Source organism: Scyliorhinus canicula, chromosome 4 (assembly GCF_902713615.1).
Source record: "Scyliorhinus canicula chromosome 4, sScyCan1.1, whole genome shotgun sequence".
NCBI lineage: Eukaryota > Metazoa > Chordata > Chondrichthyes > Carcharhiniformes > Scyliorhinidae > Scyliorhinus > Scyliorhinus canicula.
This window is the reverse complement of record NC_052149.1, coordinates 224,724,073-224,737,502: the sequence shown is the minus strand read 5'-3', so window position 1 is coordinate 224,737,502 and position 13,430 is coordinate 224,724,073. Positions and strand designations below refer to the sequence as shown.

The window sequence follows — 13,430 nt, the reverse complement described above, 5'->3', positions numbered from 1 at the left end:
ATGCAATCCATGTCCACTTGGTAACTTCATTCTTTCATTGGTCATCGGGTTGATGCTCTGAAAATAACAGTGTGTAGTCACAGTCTGACAGTCTAACCTTGGATGCAGTGATCTCTATGCGCATGTACATCAGGGGTTAATGTGTAATCAGTAGCACCAGATGATCACTGGAGGGCCGGACCAATAGGGGTATGAAAGCAACCGCATTGCGCCTCTCTCTCTCTCTTTCGGGTGCACTATGACCAGGATAGGAGTATAATATTAGCTCAGATGGTAAGTGTAGTTGACCATAGTTACTATAGTTAGATCTCGTTGACCTCATCATTAGCATTAATGTTCAAGTGAAGAACTCATGCAATTATTGTTATAGTTACTCAATAAACCTTTTGTTACTACTGGAGGAGTTCGAGTCTTCTTCATCGAGATTCAGAAAACCTCATCAGCAACCAAGGTATGAGTAACACATATTACACTCCGTAGTATATCAAAACACACAAAGAAGTGTAATAAAATAAAAGGGTGGTTAAGGGTGGAGCCATGGAGGTGAGTATGAGGCATTTGTGGGGGTGGGGTGGGGGGGTGGTTGGGGGGTGGGTGGTGGGCGGGGGGGGCGTGAATCAGTTGTTTCGTTATCCAGATTCTGGACTTGGTTAAATCGGTCTCACTTTTCTTGAGTAATTATCCATGTAAGTAAGTCGGAACTGTCTGAAGTCTGCTCAGCCACATTGCGTTCTCACTCGAGTGAAACGAGGCCAGTGAGTAGCAGGCGAGACGGATAAAGATAACAGTGCCAGGCGGCAAACAGTTTGCGATGCAACCGCCTGTCCCTTGGCGAAATCGGGGTCTCGCCGAAGCGTGGTGACAAACCAATTATCACCACTTAAGCCTTATTTAAATACAATTAACAGGAGCAATCCCGTACCCAATGGCTTGCCGTCATTCAGCGGCCTCCCCAGCAAGTGGTCACGCTGGTGTGGAAATGTACTCCTTTTGAAAAACGTGACCTGGGAGTCGGGCTGCTGTGGAGATCCGAGGAAGTGAGTAGTTACCTTTACTCACAGGTAAAAAGCCCGGGCACTGGGCTTGCCACCTCAGTGCTTGGCGAGAGCTGGGGGACCTGTGGATGAGGATGGGGGACCCTATGCAGTGGTGCACCAGATTTACATCTCTGAATCTTGGATCAGCTTCTTAGGCGCCATTGTTGTGAGCTGGCTGGGGTTGGCTGTGCAAGAGCTGTTTCAGTGCTGCTCAGCCTTGTTAGTGGGGGGCTGGCGAGCACGGTCGGCTGGCAAGCCTTTATTTGTGGCACAAAGCTTGTGAGGCATCGTTAAGTGGACCAAATGACGTTGAATTGCGTTGCCGGCCTAACTGGGCCGAGCACTGGGAAGCACAGGTCAGTCCCCGCTCACTACCATATTTGGAAATCTTTCCTGAGAATCCCACCCTCTAACTCAGAGTTGGAGACTTTTTCTTAGTTTCCCAGGGAGCATGGGAGTTGCCCATTGGAAGTTCAAATATCCCAGAGAAATTCCCATGGAGTCACTGCCTCAGGACATCCGAGGGAACTCCCACATTTTTGGTCTCTGACTAATTTTAAGTGTGTTTGACTGGGAGAATGTTTGAGAAATCACAATCCATTATAATAACTGTCTCATTAGGACAGTGACTTCTGTTCTTTCAGCGACGCAGTTTATTATTCCAGTGTGTATTTTCTGGATTACATTGAGCTGAATTATCAGTTACTGAAAACAAATTGTCCACAGAATTAATGAATACTAAATTGAAATTAAGATTTGCTGTCTGATTTTGAAATGTTTGTTCTCATTCCTTGCAGGAAGCCCTAATGATATTTATTTCCTCCATCGGGAAGGGAACTTTGTGTTGACTGGGCCGAACAATCCTGGAAGTGACTCCATTGCCTGGGAATGGAGACCACACTCAGAGCAACAAAGTACAAAACAATTGGGAACTTTTCACAGACAGGATCAGCGGTGGGCTGTACGATGGAGCTATGAATACAATAATAACCCAGACATTTATCAAAGCATCCGTGAGGATTGGGGTACCCTTAATCTGAGATTCAGAAACCCCACCTTTGAACTTGCGGGATTGTTCACCTGGAGGCAGTCACAGCCCAGTAAGAAAATCCTGAAACAGTGGGAAGTATTTGGGATCAAAGGTAAGGACAAGGATTGGAAAGAGATCATTATGATTTTTTGTCATTTCTAACAGAATGTTGGGATCAAATCATGATAATTCATTTCTACCTTAGTGATATGAGATATGAACCTCATCTCTGGGTCAAATGTGACCCTAAATTAGTGATGTGTTATGTATTCTGGGATAACACAGGCTGCAACTCGATGCAGCTTTGACCAAAAGATACTCCAGACTTTGAAGTAAGTTCAATGTGATTTATTGCACCATTAGCACAGTTCTCTATGAGTTTGACTCTGCTGCTAATCTTGCTATAATAACTCAGTCCAACAAACTCGACTGCTCTAAGCCACATGGTGGGTGCGATGCTTCTGATCTGTCCCTGTCCTACTCTCTAGGTGTCGCCTGTGGAAAGAGACAGAGCATGTGTGCCCTGTCCTTTTATATGGGTTGTGTAATGCTCCTTGTGGTAGTGTCACCTCTGGGTGTCTTGAATGCTCATTGGTCAAGACTTATTCTATGTGTTCATTAGCTGTATGTCTGCATGTCATGACGTCTCTGGTGCTCCCTCTCGTGTTTACTTAGTCGTAGTGTATTTACATTAACCCCTTGTGTATATACAGTGATGCATATCACCACATCCCCCCTTTTTCCATGTTACATATTTTCTGTACAGTGTTAAATAAAAATTGAACAAAAACAGGTAAATAAGTGATGACATGTATTGTCATCACAGTCATCATAACTTGTACAAGATCAAAGAATAGTGACATGAAATGAAATGAAAATCGCTTATTGCCACAAGACGGCTTCAAATGATGTTACTGTGAAAAGCCCCTAGTCATCACATTCCGGTGCCAGTTCGGGGAGGCTGGGAATTGAACTGTGCTGCTGGCCTGCCTTTGTCTGCTTTCAAAGGCAGTGATTTAGCCTTGTGCTAAACTAGCCCCTCTAATAGTTATGAGTCCAAAGTTCATGGGCAAGATTTTCCGACCCCCCCGCTGGGTTGGAGAATCACCGGGGAGCGGTGTGAATCCCGCCCCCGCCGGCTGCCAAATTCTCCGGCGCCGGGGATTTGGCGGGGGCGGGAATCGTGCCAGTCGCGCCCGCTGGCAGCGCCCCCCCCCCCCGGCGATTCTCCGGCCCGCGATGGGCCAAGTGGCCATCCATTTTTTGCCGGTCTGGCCGGCGTAAATTGGAGTAGGTCCTTAGTGGCGGGACCTGGTGGCATGGGTGGCCACCTGGGTCCTTGCGGGGTGCGAGGGCATCTGGCCCTGGGAGGATCCCCCACTGTGGCCTGGCCCGCAATCGGGGCCCACTGATCCGTGGGCGGGCCTCTGCCTTGGGGGCACTCTATTCCTCTGCGTCAGCTGCTGTGTCCTTCGCCATGGCCGACGCGGAGATGATCCCCCGTGCGCATGTGCTGGGATGACGCCAGCACACACTGGCTCTCACGCATGAGCCAACCCACGCCCGCCGGCGGAGGCCCTTCGGCGCCAGTTGGTGTGGCACCAAGCCCCTTCTCCGGCGGCCAGCGTGGCGCAAACCACTCTGGGACCAGCCTAGCCTCTGAAGGTGCTGAATCCTCTGCACTTTTGGAGCGGCCCGACGCTGGAGGGGTTCACATCACTCCTCGGCGCCGGGAACACACACACACACCCCCCCCCCCGCCCCGCCGGGTAGTGGAGAATCCCGCCCTATGAATTTACACGGTCGAGTGGCTTTCTTGTGCTGTTATGGAAGTGTCGATGTTGATGTTGTCATTCCCTTGTGAATGCCGTCAGTGTCCTGGTGTTTACGTAACCAAGAAGTCATCAGTAGGTGTTCAAATGGTCAAATCACTTCATTGTCTGAGGTGGACTCTTTTCTTTTTATGTTTGTGGTAGCAATTCTTGATGATATCTTTCCTGATAGCTGGTTTGCTTGTCCGTAGTGTAGCAAACGTGAATTGGTAAGAAGCATTGACATGTCTGGTATGTTTGCAGTCTCGCCATTGTTCTGAGCTGAGCAGTAACATTGTCCTTCATGGGCAGAGTTGTACCATGTCATACCAGTTGTTGCTCTATTGTTGTTGTCATTGTTGTTATTGACGTTCTTGTTGTTGTTTTTGTTGCCTCTGGTACGCTTCTTGTTGTTGTCTTTGTTGTTGATTTTTTAGGTGTTGTTGTGTTTGTTGCGCTCAATGACCACACCGAGTGGAGAATTTGAGCCCCTCACAAAGTTACTTGTATCAGAGTTCTTTGTGGCAGCTGCTGTTTCATTGAGCGTGCCGTCTCTGATTCCTCAGCGCTCCCCGTCTGGAGTCATGATCGGTTCACTGGAATCATCTTTGGCTTGTCAATGCTCCCCGTCTGGAGCTCTTTCTGGCTGACCTGAATCACTTTTGGTTTCTGGATGCTCCCCGTCTGGAGTGATTTCAGGTTCTTGTGGAGAGGCTCGAGTAGATGAGGTTTGAATTAATGTGGTGTCACTGGAGTCACTAGTAGCCTAACTTTGATTGTTGAGTACCTCTGTACATACTAGCTGAGATCTGTCAGTCTCGCTGAGATGACGCACATCTTGTATGGGAATTGTGAAGCCTTTGTCACTTGTCGCACATACAGTGGGTAGACCTTCAGTGTCTTCTTGTTGGTTAGATGAGCTGGGTAGACTGTCAGAGTATTTTTCTGGTGGCTCAAATAATCTCAAATAATCTGTCATAGTCTTTGTGATGTTCACGTATGCATGGTAGACTGTCATAGTCGTCTTGCTGTGCACTTGAGCGTGGCTGACTTGCATAGTCTGCTGCTGGTTGCTCAGATAAGGTTGCTAGACCTTCATGGTCTTGTTCATGCAAGGACTGCGCTCTGGGGTCTTGCGTTGCTTCCATTGTGGAGACTGTCAACGAGCTCGCTGTGGACGCTTGTACCGATCTCTCTGTGGAGTCTGGCATCGTTCCCTGTGTGGAGTCATGCAGTGGTCTCACTGTGGAGTCGATCTGTGCGCTCTCAACGGAGTCATACAGTGGTCTCGCTGTGGAGTCTGTCATCGCTTTCTGTGCGGAGTCGGGGACCCTTCGTCGTGCGTGGACCACCCTCTGTGTGGAGTCGGCGACTCTTTGTGGTGCGTGGACCACTCTCTGTGTGGAGTTGGGGACTCTTTGTGGTGCGTGGACCACTCTCTGTGTGGAGTCGGGGACTCTTTGTGGTGCGTGGACCACTCTCTGTGTGGAGTCGGGGACTCTTTGTGGTGCATGGAGCACTGTTCGTCAGGCCGCTCTCTGTTGGCTTGGACCTCTCTCTGTCTATTGGCGTCAGGCCGCTCTCTGTTGGCTTGGACCTCTCTCTGTCTATTGGCGTCAGGCCGCTCTCTGTTGGCTTGGACCTCTCTCTGTCTATTGGCGCCAGGCCGCTCTCTGTGGGCTTGTACCGCTCTCTGTCTCTTGGCGTCAGGCCGCTCTCTGTTGGCTTGGACCTCTCTCTGTCTATTGGCGTCAGGCTGCTCTCTGGGGCTTGTACCTCTCTCTGTCTCTTGGCGTCAGGCCGCTCTCTGTTGGCTTGGACCTCTCTCTGTCTATTGGCGTCAGGCCGCTCTCTGTTGGCTTGGACCTCTCTCTGTCTATTGGCGTCAGGCCGCTCTCTGTGGGCTTGTACCGCTCTCTGTCTCTTGGCGTCAGACCGCAGCAGAATCCTGTACTTCTGGTTTAGGATGTCGTCTGTGCTGGGCTGAGGATCCTCAAATCCGAAGAACTTGTCCATGTCTGTGTTGGATTCTTCACTGTACAGCACATCTCATTGCGGTTTGGATTTGGTGCTGAGGTCTCCACGTCCAATGATGAAATCATCGTCTGAGTCGTAGTCTTCAAAGACCATATCATCACTTTCTGTGTCGGAGCTGTCATTGTGCTGTTGCTGGTAATCACGGATCTATAGTTGAACTATCTTGATTCAACAGGCATTACTGGTACCATGATGTGTTATGTACTCTGGGATAACACAGGCTGCAACTCGATGCAGCTTTGACCAAAAGATACTGAGGTCAAAGGTTGAAGTAATTTCAATGTGATTTATTGAACCATTAGCACAGTTCTCTATGAGTTCAACTCTCCTGCTAATCTTGCCATAGTAACTCAGTCTAACTAACTAGTCTGCTCTAAGCCATGAGGTGATTGTGAAGCTTCTGATCTGCCCCTGCCCTACTCTCTAAGTGTCACCTGTGGAAAGAGACAGAGCATGTGTGCCCTGTCCTTATATATGGATTGTGTAATGCCCCCTTGTGGTAGTGTCACCTCTGGGTGTCTGACTGCCATTGGTTGTGTCCCATTCTATGTGTTTATTAGCTGTATGTCTGCATGTCATGACGTCACTGGTGCTCCCTCTCGTGTTTACTTAGTTGTAGTGTATTTACATTAACCCTTTGTGTATTTACATTGATGCATATCACCACAGTTAGTAAACAGTCAGGCTGAATATCAGACTGTTGCAATGGAGAAGGATGGAGTCAGTAATTGGGGAACAGAGTTTGACACAGGGATCGAAAATAATAATTTAATTTCCCCAATATTTACTCATCCAGCACAGAATGAATCTCAGACCAAGGAAGGCCAAATGGGTAAAAATGCCCTGAGGGCAGCAGGGTGGCACAGTGATTAGCACTGCTGGCTCACGGCTCCGAGGACCCAGGTTCGATCCCGGCCCCAGGTTACTGCCCATGTGGAGTTTGCACATTCTCCCCTTGTCTGCGTGGGTCTCACCCCCACAACCCAAAGATGTGCAGACTATGTGGATTGGTGACGCTAAATTGCCCCTTAATTGGAAAGATGTTTTTAAAAATACCCTGTGCATTGGAATTAGTGAATGATTCAAGGGCAAGTGATGTTGATTATTAAAATTAACATTTGTTCATATTCATGATATTTTTTACCGGTTTTCTATCAATTACCTAGAAATGGAAGGGCTGGAGCTGGAACTGTCAGTATGGAGATCATTGCGCGGACAAAAGAAGATAACATTGATCTTCCAGATATTTAACCGGGGCCTATTTTGTCTCATTTACGTAAGGATTGTGATAACACCGAGGCAATGGCAGGTTTGAGAGAGATGGGAAAGGTAGATCTGAGGGGATTAATATATATAGTGGAAGCTGAAACGATATATTTGGATAACTTTGCCAAGGAGAGTGCGAGAGGAGGACACAGGGAGTCAACAGCACCTTAGGGAGAGTGAGAGGGGAGAGCACTGGGACACACAGTCATCAGCATCTGGAGGAAAGTGTGAGAGGATGTCGCTGGGACAGGCAGTCAGCAATGCATACAGGAGAGTCATTAACATCACAGGAGAAACACAAATTCATTGGTTTGTGAGAAACTGCTGTTCGGGAATGTTATCAAGTAGCTGAGAATTAGAAAAAACACTGTATTAAACAAAGGGGCAATGTACATTTAAGAAAAAATAGAAGCAATAGGAAAATAACTGGATTTCAGCTCAGACTGTACAGCTCAACATTTTAGATAATTAGTGTTTTAGAAATTCAGAACTGCATTTCATGATTTGATAGAATTACGGTGCACAGGCTGTCTGTCTGGCATAAACAATAATATGTTTTTTCTAGTCTATATAATCCATTTAGTTAATTTATCTCGAGGGAACTCAGTCTTTGTACATCCTGCAATATGTGGGAAATACCAGACGCTCCTGGTGGTTTGGATGATCACATGTGCAGGAGAAGCCACCAGCTGGAGTAATTGAGCTCTGGGTTTTGAAGCTTGGGCGGCAGCTGGGGGCACTATGGTGCATTCCCGAGGATGAAAATTGTGGGAGCCAGCATGTTTCAGGGTGTGGTCACCCCACAGCATCTGCATGCTCAGGGAGGCAGAGAATGTGTAACTGCCAGGAAAGTAATGAGGGAATCTCTGAACACCATGAAAGCAGAATTGAGGAAGCTAGGAAGTAGATTAAAAAACAGGATCTGGAAACTAGGAATCTCTGGATTACTTCCGGTGCCACAAGCTGGCCAGTACAGAAATAGGACATTATTCCAGATTAATTTATTGTTGGAGAAATGGTGCAGGAGGGAAGCCTTCAGATTTATAGAACATTGGGACTGTTTTTGGGGGCGGTGGGACATGTAATAGTTGGATGGCTTGCACATGAACCAACATGGGACTAATGTTCTTGCAGAGAAGTTTGCCAGTGCTGTTGGGAAGGCAGGGACCTGGGACGCTGAGAGAAGGTTCAGCAGGGATAGATGCACAGTCAAAATTAGAAGAGTCAGTTAAGTCACAAGGGAGTTTGACAAGATTGGATGGTATTTATTTTAATGCAAGGAGTCTGACGAACAAGGCAGATGAATTGAGGGCACAAATTAAAACATGAGTGTAATTACTGTCACTGAGACACGGATGAGAGAGAGGCAGGATTGGCAGCTCAATATTCCAGGTTATAGGATCTTCAGTCATGACAGGGAAGGAGGTAATAGAGGAGGAGGTGTTGCAATTTTGAGAGGGAATCAATTACAGCAGTAAGTAGGGATGACATCTTAGAAGGCTCTTCAACTGGAGCCATATGGGTAAAACGTAAAAACCAAAAAGGAAATCATATTGCTCAGAGTGCTCTGTGGGCCCCCTAACTTATTGAGAGAAATAGAAGAGCAGATATGTGGGCAAATTTCAGAGAAGTGTAAAAGTAATAGAGTAGTGGGGGATTTCAACTTCCCCAATAATAACTGGGGTAGCCATAGTGTGAAAGTTGAGAGGGAGCAGAATTCTTTAAATGGATCCAGGGGAATTTTTTAAGCCAGTATGTAGAAGGACCTACAAGAGAAGGGATGATCCTGGACCTCATTCCAGTAACAAAGCTGGGCAAGTGATTGAAGTATCAGTGAGGGAGCATTTTGCAGACAGTGATCATAACTCAGTTAGATTCAAGATTGTTATGGAAAAGGACACAGAAGGGTCTGAAATCAAAGTTCTAAACTAGGGGGAGGCCAATTTCAATAAGATCAGATATGACTTGGCCAGAGTGGACTGGAGCAGATACTTTTCGGTAAATCTGTGACAGAACAATGGGATGCATTCAGGAAGGAAATAGAGAGAGTGCAGGGCCAACATGTTCCAATCAAGAAAACTGGTGGGACCAACAAATCCAATGAACCATGGATATCGAGGAATATACGGCACTGGATGAGAAGAAGAAAGGAAGGCTTTGAAGGATGTGTACACACACTATAAAGGCAGAGGCAGAGGGCACCACGGTTCCCGCTCATTCTGGGTGCTGCCTCTGAGTGTAACAGGAACTTATTCAGCCCAGCACGGACTCACAACATGTGCTGAGAGAATCAACTGGTTCGGACAAGGCTTAGGTCTCTAGTTCAAGTTAGCATTATTTAGACCCACAGTTCTCGTGTGTTAGTTAGTTAGAAGTAGGTAATAAAATTGAGTTGAACCTTCATCAGTGTTGGAAGTGTCTGTTCATCTCTCAAGTCTACACTAGCCAACACTTCATGATACCAGGAGTTGAGGGATGCTCGCACTTCTGAGACCTACCCTTCAGTGATCTGCCTTCCACCAGTCTCGCGCCATCCTACAGAATGGATTCCGTTCGCCCACCGCCGCCTCTCCGCATCGCTAGGAATCTGGGCTTGAACTGATTCAAACAGCGCTTCCAGCTGTACCTCGAAGCCAGGGACCTGGAAGCTGCCTCGGACGCACGTAAGATTGCTCTCTTCCTCTTCACAGCCGATGACCATGCTCTGCACATTTACAACTCGCTCACCTTCGATGAGGGGGAGAACAAATCGAAGTTCAAGACCATAATTCTGAAGTTCGACAGCCACTGCGCGGTCGAGGCCAACGAGAACTTCGAGAGATACATGTTTCAGCAGCGAATGCAGGGTAAGGACGAGCCTTTCCAGTCCTTTATTACCCACCTCCGCGTCCTTGCGCAGCCCTGCAACTACGGGTCCACCTCTGACTCCATGCTCCATGACCAGATTGCTTTTGGTGTTCAATCTGAGCCCCTGCTCCAGCAGCTACTAAAAGTAAAGCAGCTCACTCTCTCCACGGCCATTGAGGCCTGTGTACTTCATGAACAGGCCTCCACGCGCTACTCCTGCATCCAGGCCGCTGAAACGGCGCGGCAAGCCCCTTACGAGGCAGAAAAGGTCCAAATCATAAAATATCTTCAGGCTCTGGACCTATACGATGGCAGCCATTTTGCACGTTTTTCACGGAGTCCCGCGCCCACACGCAGCGAGCGTGCTGTTGTCACGGGCCGCTTCGCGCAGGTGCGCGCAACGCTGGATCGCCCCATGCATGTGTGGTGGCACGACAAATGTCCCGACGCTCCGGCGTGCAGCAACAGCGGCTCCGCCCACTTAAAGCGGCAATTTCCCGTGAAGTCCCGACGCTGCCTGCAGTGTGGCAAACGAGACCACTACGCGGCAATGTGCAGATCTTCCATGCCTGCTGCTTTTCGGATGTCCACCCAGCCCCACAGAGACGTCTGGGCTACCCAGCCTGCCATCAATGAACCTACTCTAGACCTTGATTCCGACTGTGCCTGCAATGACCCACAGGTCCCGTTCCAAATCGGCATCATTACTACTAACAGGATGTCCCCCAACCGTGGCACTGAACCTGTCCACGTCCACAGCGTCAGCCAGGATGATGAGTGGTGTTCCACCCTTACGATCAACCGGTCCCCTGTCAGGTTCCGCCTGGACACTGGCGCTTCTGCCAATCTCATCGCGTCGTCTGATTTCCGCAAGCTCTGTGTACAGCCTGATGTCTTGCCATTCGCGTGTAAATTGCTCGACTACAAGGCAGTGTCATTGCGGTGACACATCGTGCTCACACAGTCATTCTCCCGTTCGAGATTATTGCTACCTCAAAGGCCTCCTTGCTTAGTGCCCAGGCATGCAAGCTGCTCCACTTTGTGGAGAGACTACACTCTCTCTCTTCAAGCAATATACCTGCATCCTCTGACACAGACTTCAGGGCGCAACTCGACTACATCATACAACAATACCATGATGTTTTCGAAGGCATGGGCACGCTCTGTATTTTACAAGTACAAAATCTTACTCAAGCCCAACGCCACGCCTGTCGTTCACGCACCTCGCAGAGTCCCAGCGCCCCTCAGGGACCGCCTCAAGCTACAGCTCCAGGACTTCCAGGACCAAGGAGACATCTCTAGGGTCACGGAACCCACAGACTGGGTAAGCTCCATGGTCTGTGTCAAGAAGCCGTCCGGCAAGCTGCGGATCTGTATTGATCCTAAAGATTTAAATCAGAAGATCATGCGGGAGCACTACCCGATTCCGAAACGGGAGTAGCTCACATCCGAGATGGTCCACGCCAAACTATTCTCAAAACTGGATACCTTGAAGGGTTTCTGGCTGATCCAACTAGATGAGTCAAGCAGGAATTTGTGTACGTTCAACACACCCTTTGGCAGCTTCTGTTCGGCATCATCTCTGCGTCTGACGTTTTCCACCGGATCATGGAGCAGATGAAGGAGGGGATCGACGGCGTCTGGGTATATGTCGACGACATTATCATCTGGTCACCCACCCTGCAGGAACACATTGCCCGCCTTCAGCGTGTTTTCAGGCGCATCCATGAACACGGACTCTGCCTCAATAGGGCCAAATGTTCCTTCGGCCAGTCGAGTATCAAGTTTCTGGGGGATTACATCCCCACCAGGGGGTGCGTCTGGACGAGGACAAGATTGCAGCAATCACGTCCATGAAGACGCCCGGTTCTCCGGTTCCAGGGTATGATGAACTTCCTTGGGGAAGTTCATCCCGAATCTCGCCTCACACACCACGGCCCTCAGAGACCTGATTCGCAAAACCACAGATTTCCAATGGCTCCCTGCTCACGAGCGTGAATGGCAGGAGCTGAAGGCCAAGCTTTCCACGGCCCAAATATTGGCCTTTTTCGACCCGACCAAAGAGACTAAAATCCCTACTGACGCCAGTCAGTCGGGGATTGGTGCCGTACTCCTGCAATGAGACGAGGCCTCGTCATGGGCCTCCGTTGTGCATGCGTCGCGGGCGATGACTCCCACAGAGCAGCACTAAGTGCAGATCGAGAAAGAGTGTCCCGGCCTTCTCACTGGAGTCGTGAAGTTCCATGACTATGTATATGGACTTCCACAGCTCACGGTGGAAACAGACCACCGCCCCCTTGTAAATATCATCAAAAAGGACTTGAATGACATGATGCCTCGCCTCCAGCGTATCTTACTCAAGCTGCGCAGGTACGACTTTCAACTGATCTACACCCCTGGCAAGGACCTCGCCGTTGCCGATGCTCTCTCAAGGTTGATCACAACTCCATGTGATCATGACGGCTTCATTTGCCAAATAGACGCTCACGTCCAGTTTGCAGCCTCCCATTTGCCAGCTACGGATGCACGACTGATGCAAATTTGCCGCGAGACAGCGGCTGATCCACTTCTGCAGCGGGTGATGCGCCTAATGTTGGACGGGTGGCTCAAGGGCCAATGCCCGCAATTTTACAATGTCTGCGATGACCTGCCGGTTGTCAACAGGTTGCTCCTGAAATTGGATCACATCGTCGTCCCACAAAGCATGCGCCACCTAGTGTTGGAGCAACTCCATGAAGGCACTTAGGCATCGAGAAATGCCGCCGCAGGGCCAGAGAAGCCGTCTACTGGCTGGGCATAAATGATGACGTCGCCAATGTGGTGCTCAACTGCTCTACCTGCCAGCGTTTTCAGCCTGCATAATCACGGGAGACCCTGATGCCCCATGAGCTTGTCACATCACTGTGGACCAAAGTGGGCATCGACTTGTTCCATGCACTGGGCAGGGATTACGTTATCATCATCGACTATTTCTCTAGTTACCCGGAGGTCATCAGGCTGCACGACCTCACATCGTCAGCTGTGATCAGGGCGTGTAAGGAGACATTTGCCCGACATGGCATTCCGCTGACGGTCATGTCAGACAATGGCCCCTGTTTTGCAAGCCAGGAATGGGCCGGCTTCGCCCGACACTACAATTTCCAGCACGCTACGTGCAGTCCCCTGTACCCCCAATCGAATGGGAAGGCGGAAAAGGGGGTCCACATCGTAAAGCGGCTCCAAAGCAAGGCCGCCGATGCCGGCTCAGATTTCCATCTAGCTGTGCTGGCCTATCGCTCCGCCCCGCTCTCCACCGGCCTGTCGCCTACTTAGCTGCTAATGAACCGCACCCTCAGAATGACGGTGCCATCAATTCTTGCTCCCAACCTCGATTATGTCCCCGTGCTCCACCGCATGCACATA

The 13,430-nt window shown here is 49.3% G+C and overlaps 1 protein-coding gene across 1 annotated transcript in view; it reads left to right on the top strand.

Moving 5' to 3' along the window:
* Window positions 1-13,430, top strand: part of LOC119965406 — a 218,882-nt gene that overhangs the window by 135,646 nt on the left and 69,806 nt on the right. The window contains exon 9 of the mRNA XM_038796157.1: window positions 1,835-2,179. Within this exon, the coding sequence (XP_038652085.1) occupies window positions 1,835-2,179 (345 nt within the window). The remainder of the gene's footprint in view (window positions 1-1,834; window positions 2,180-13,430) is intronic.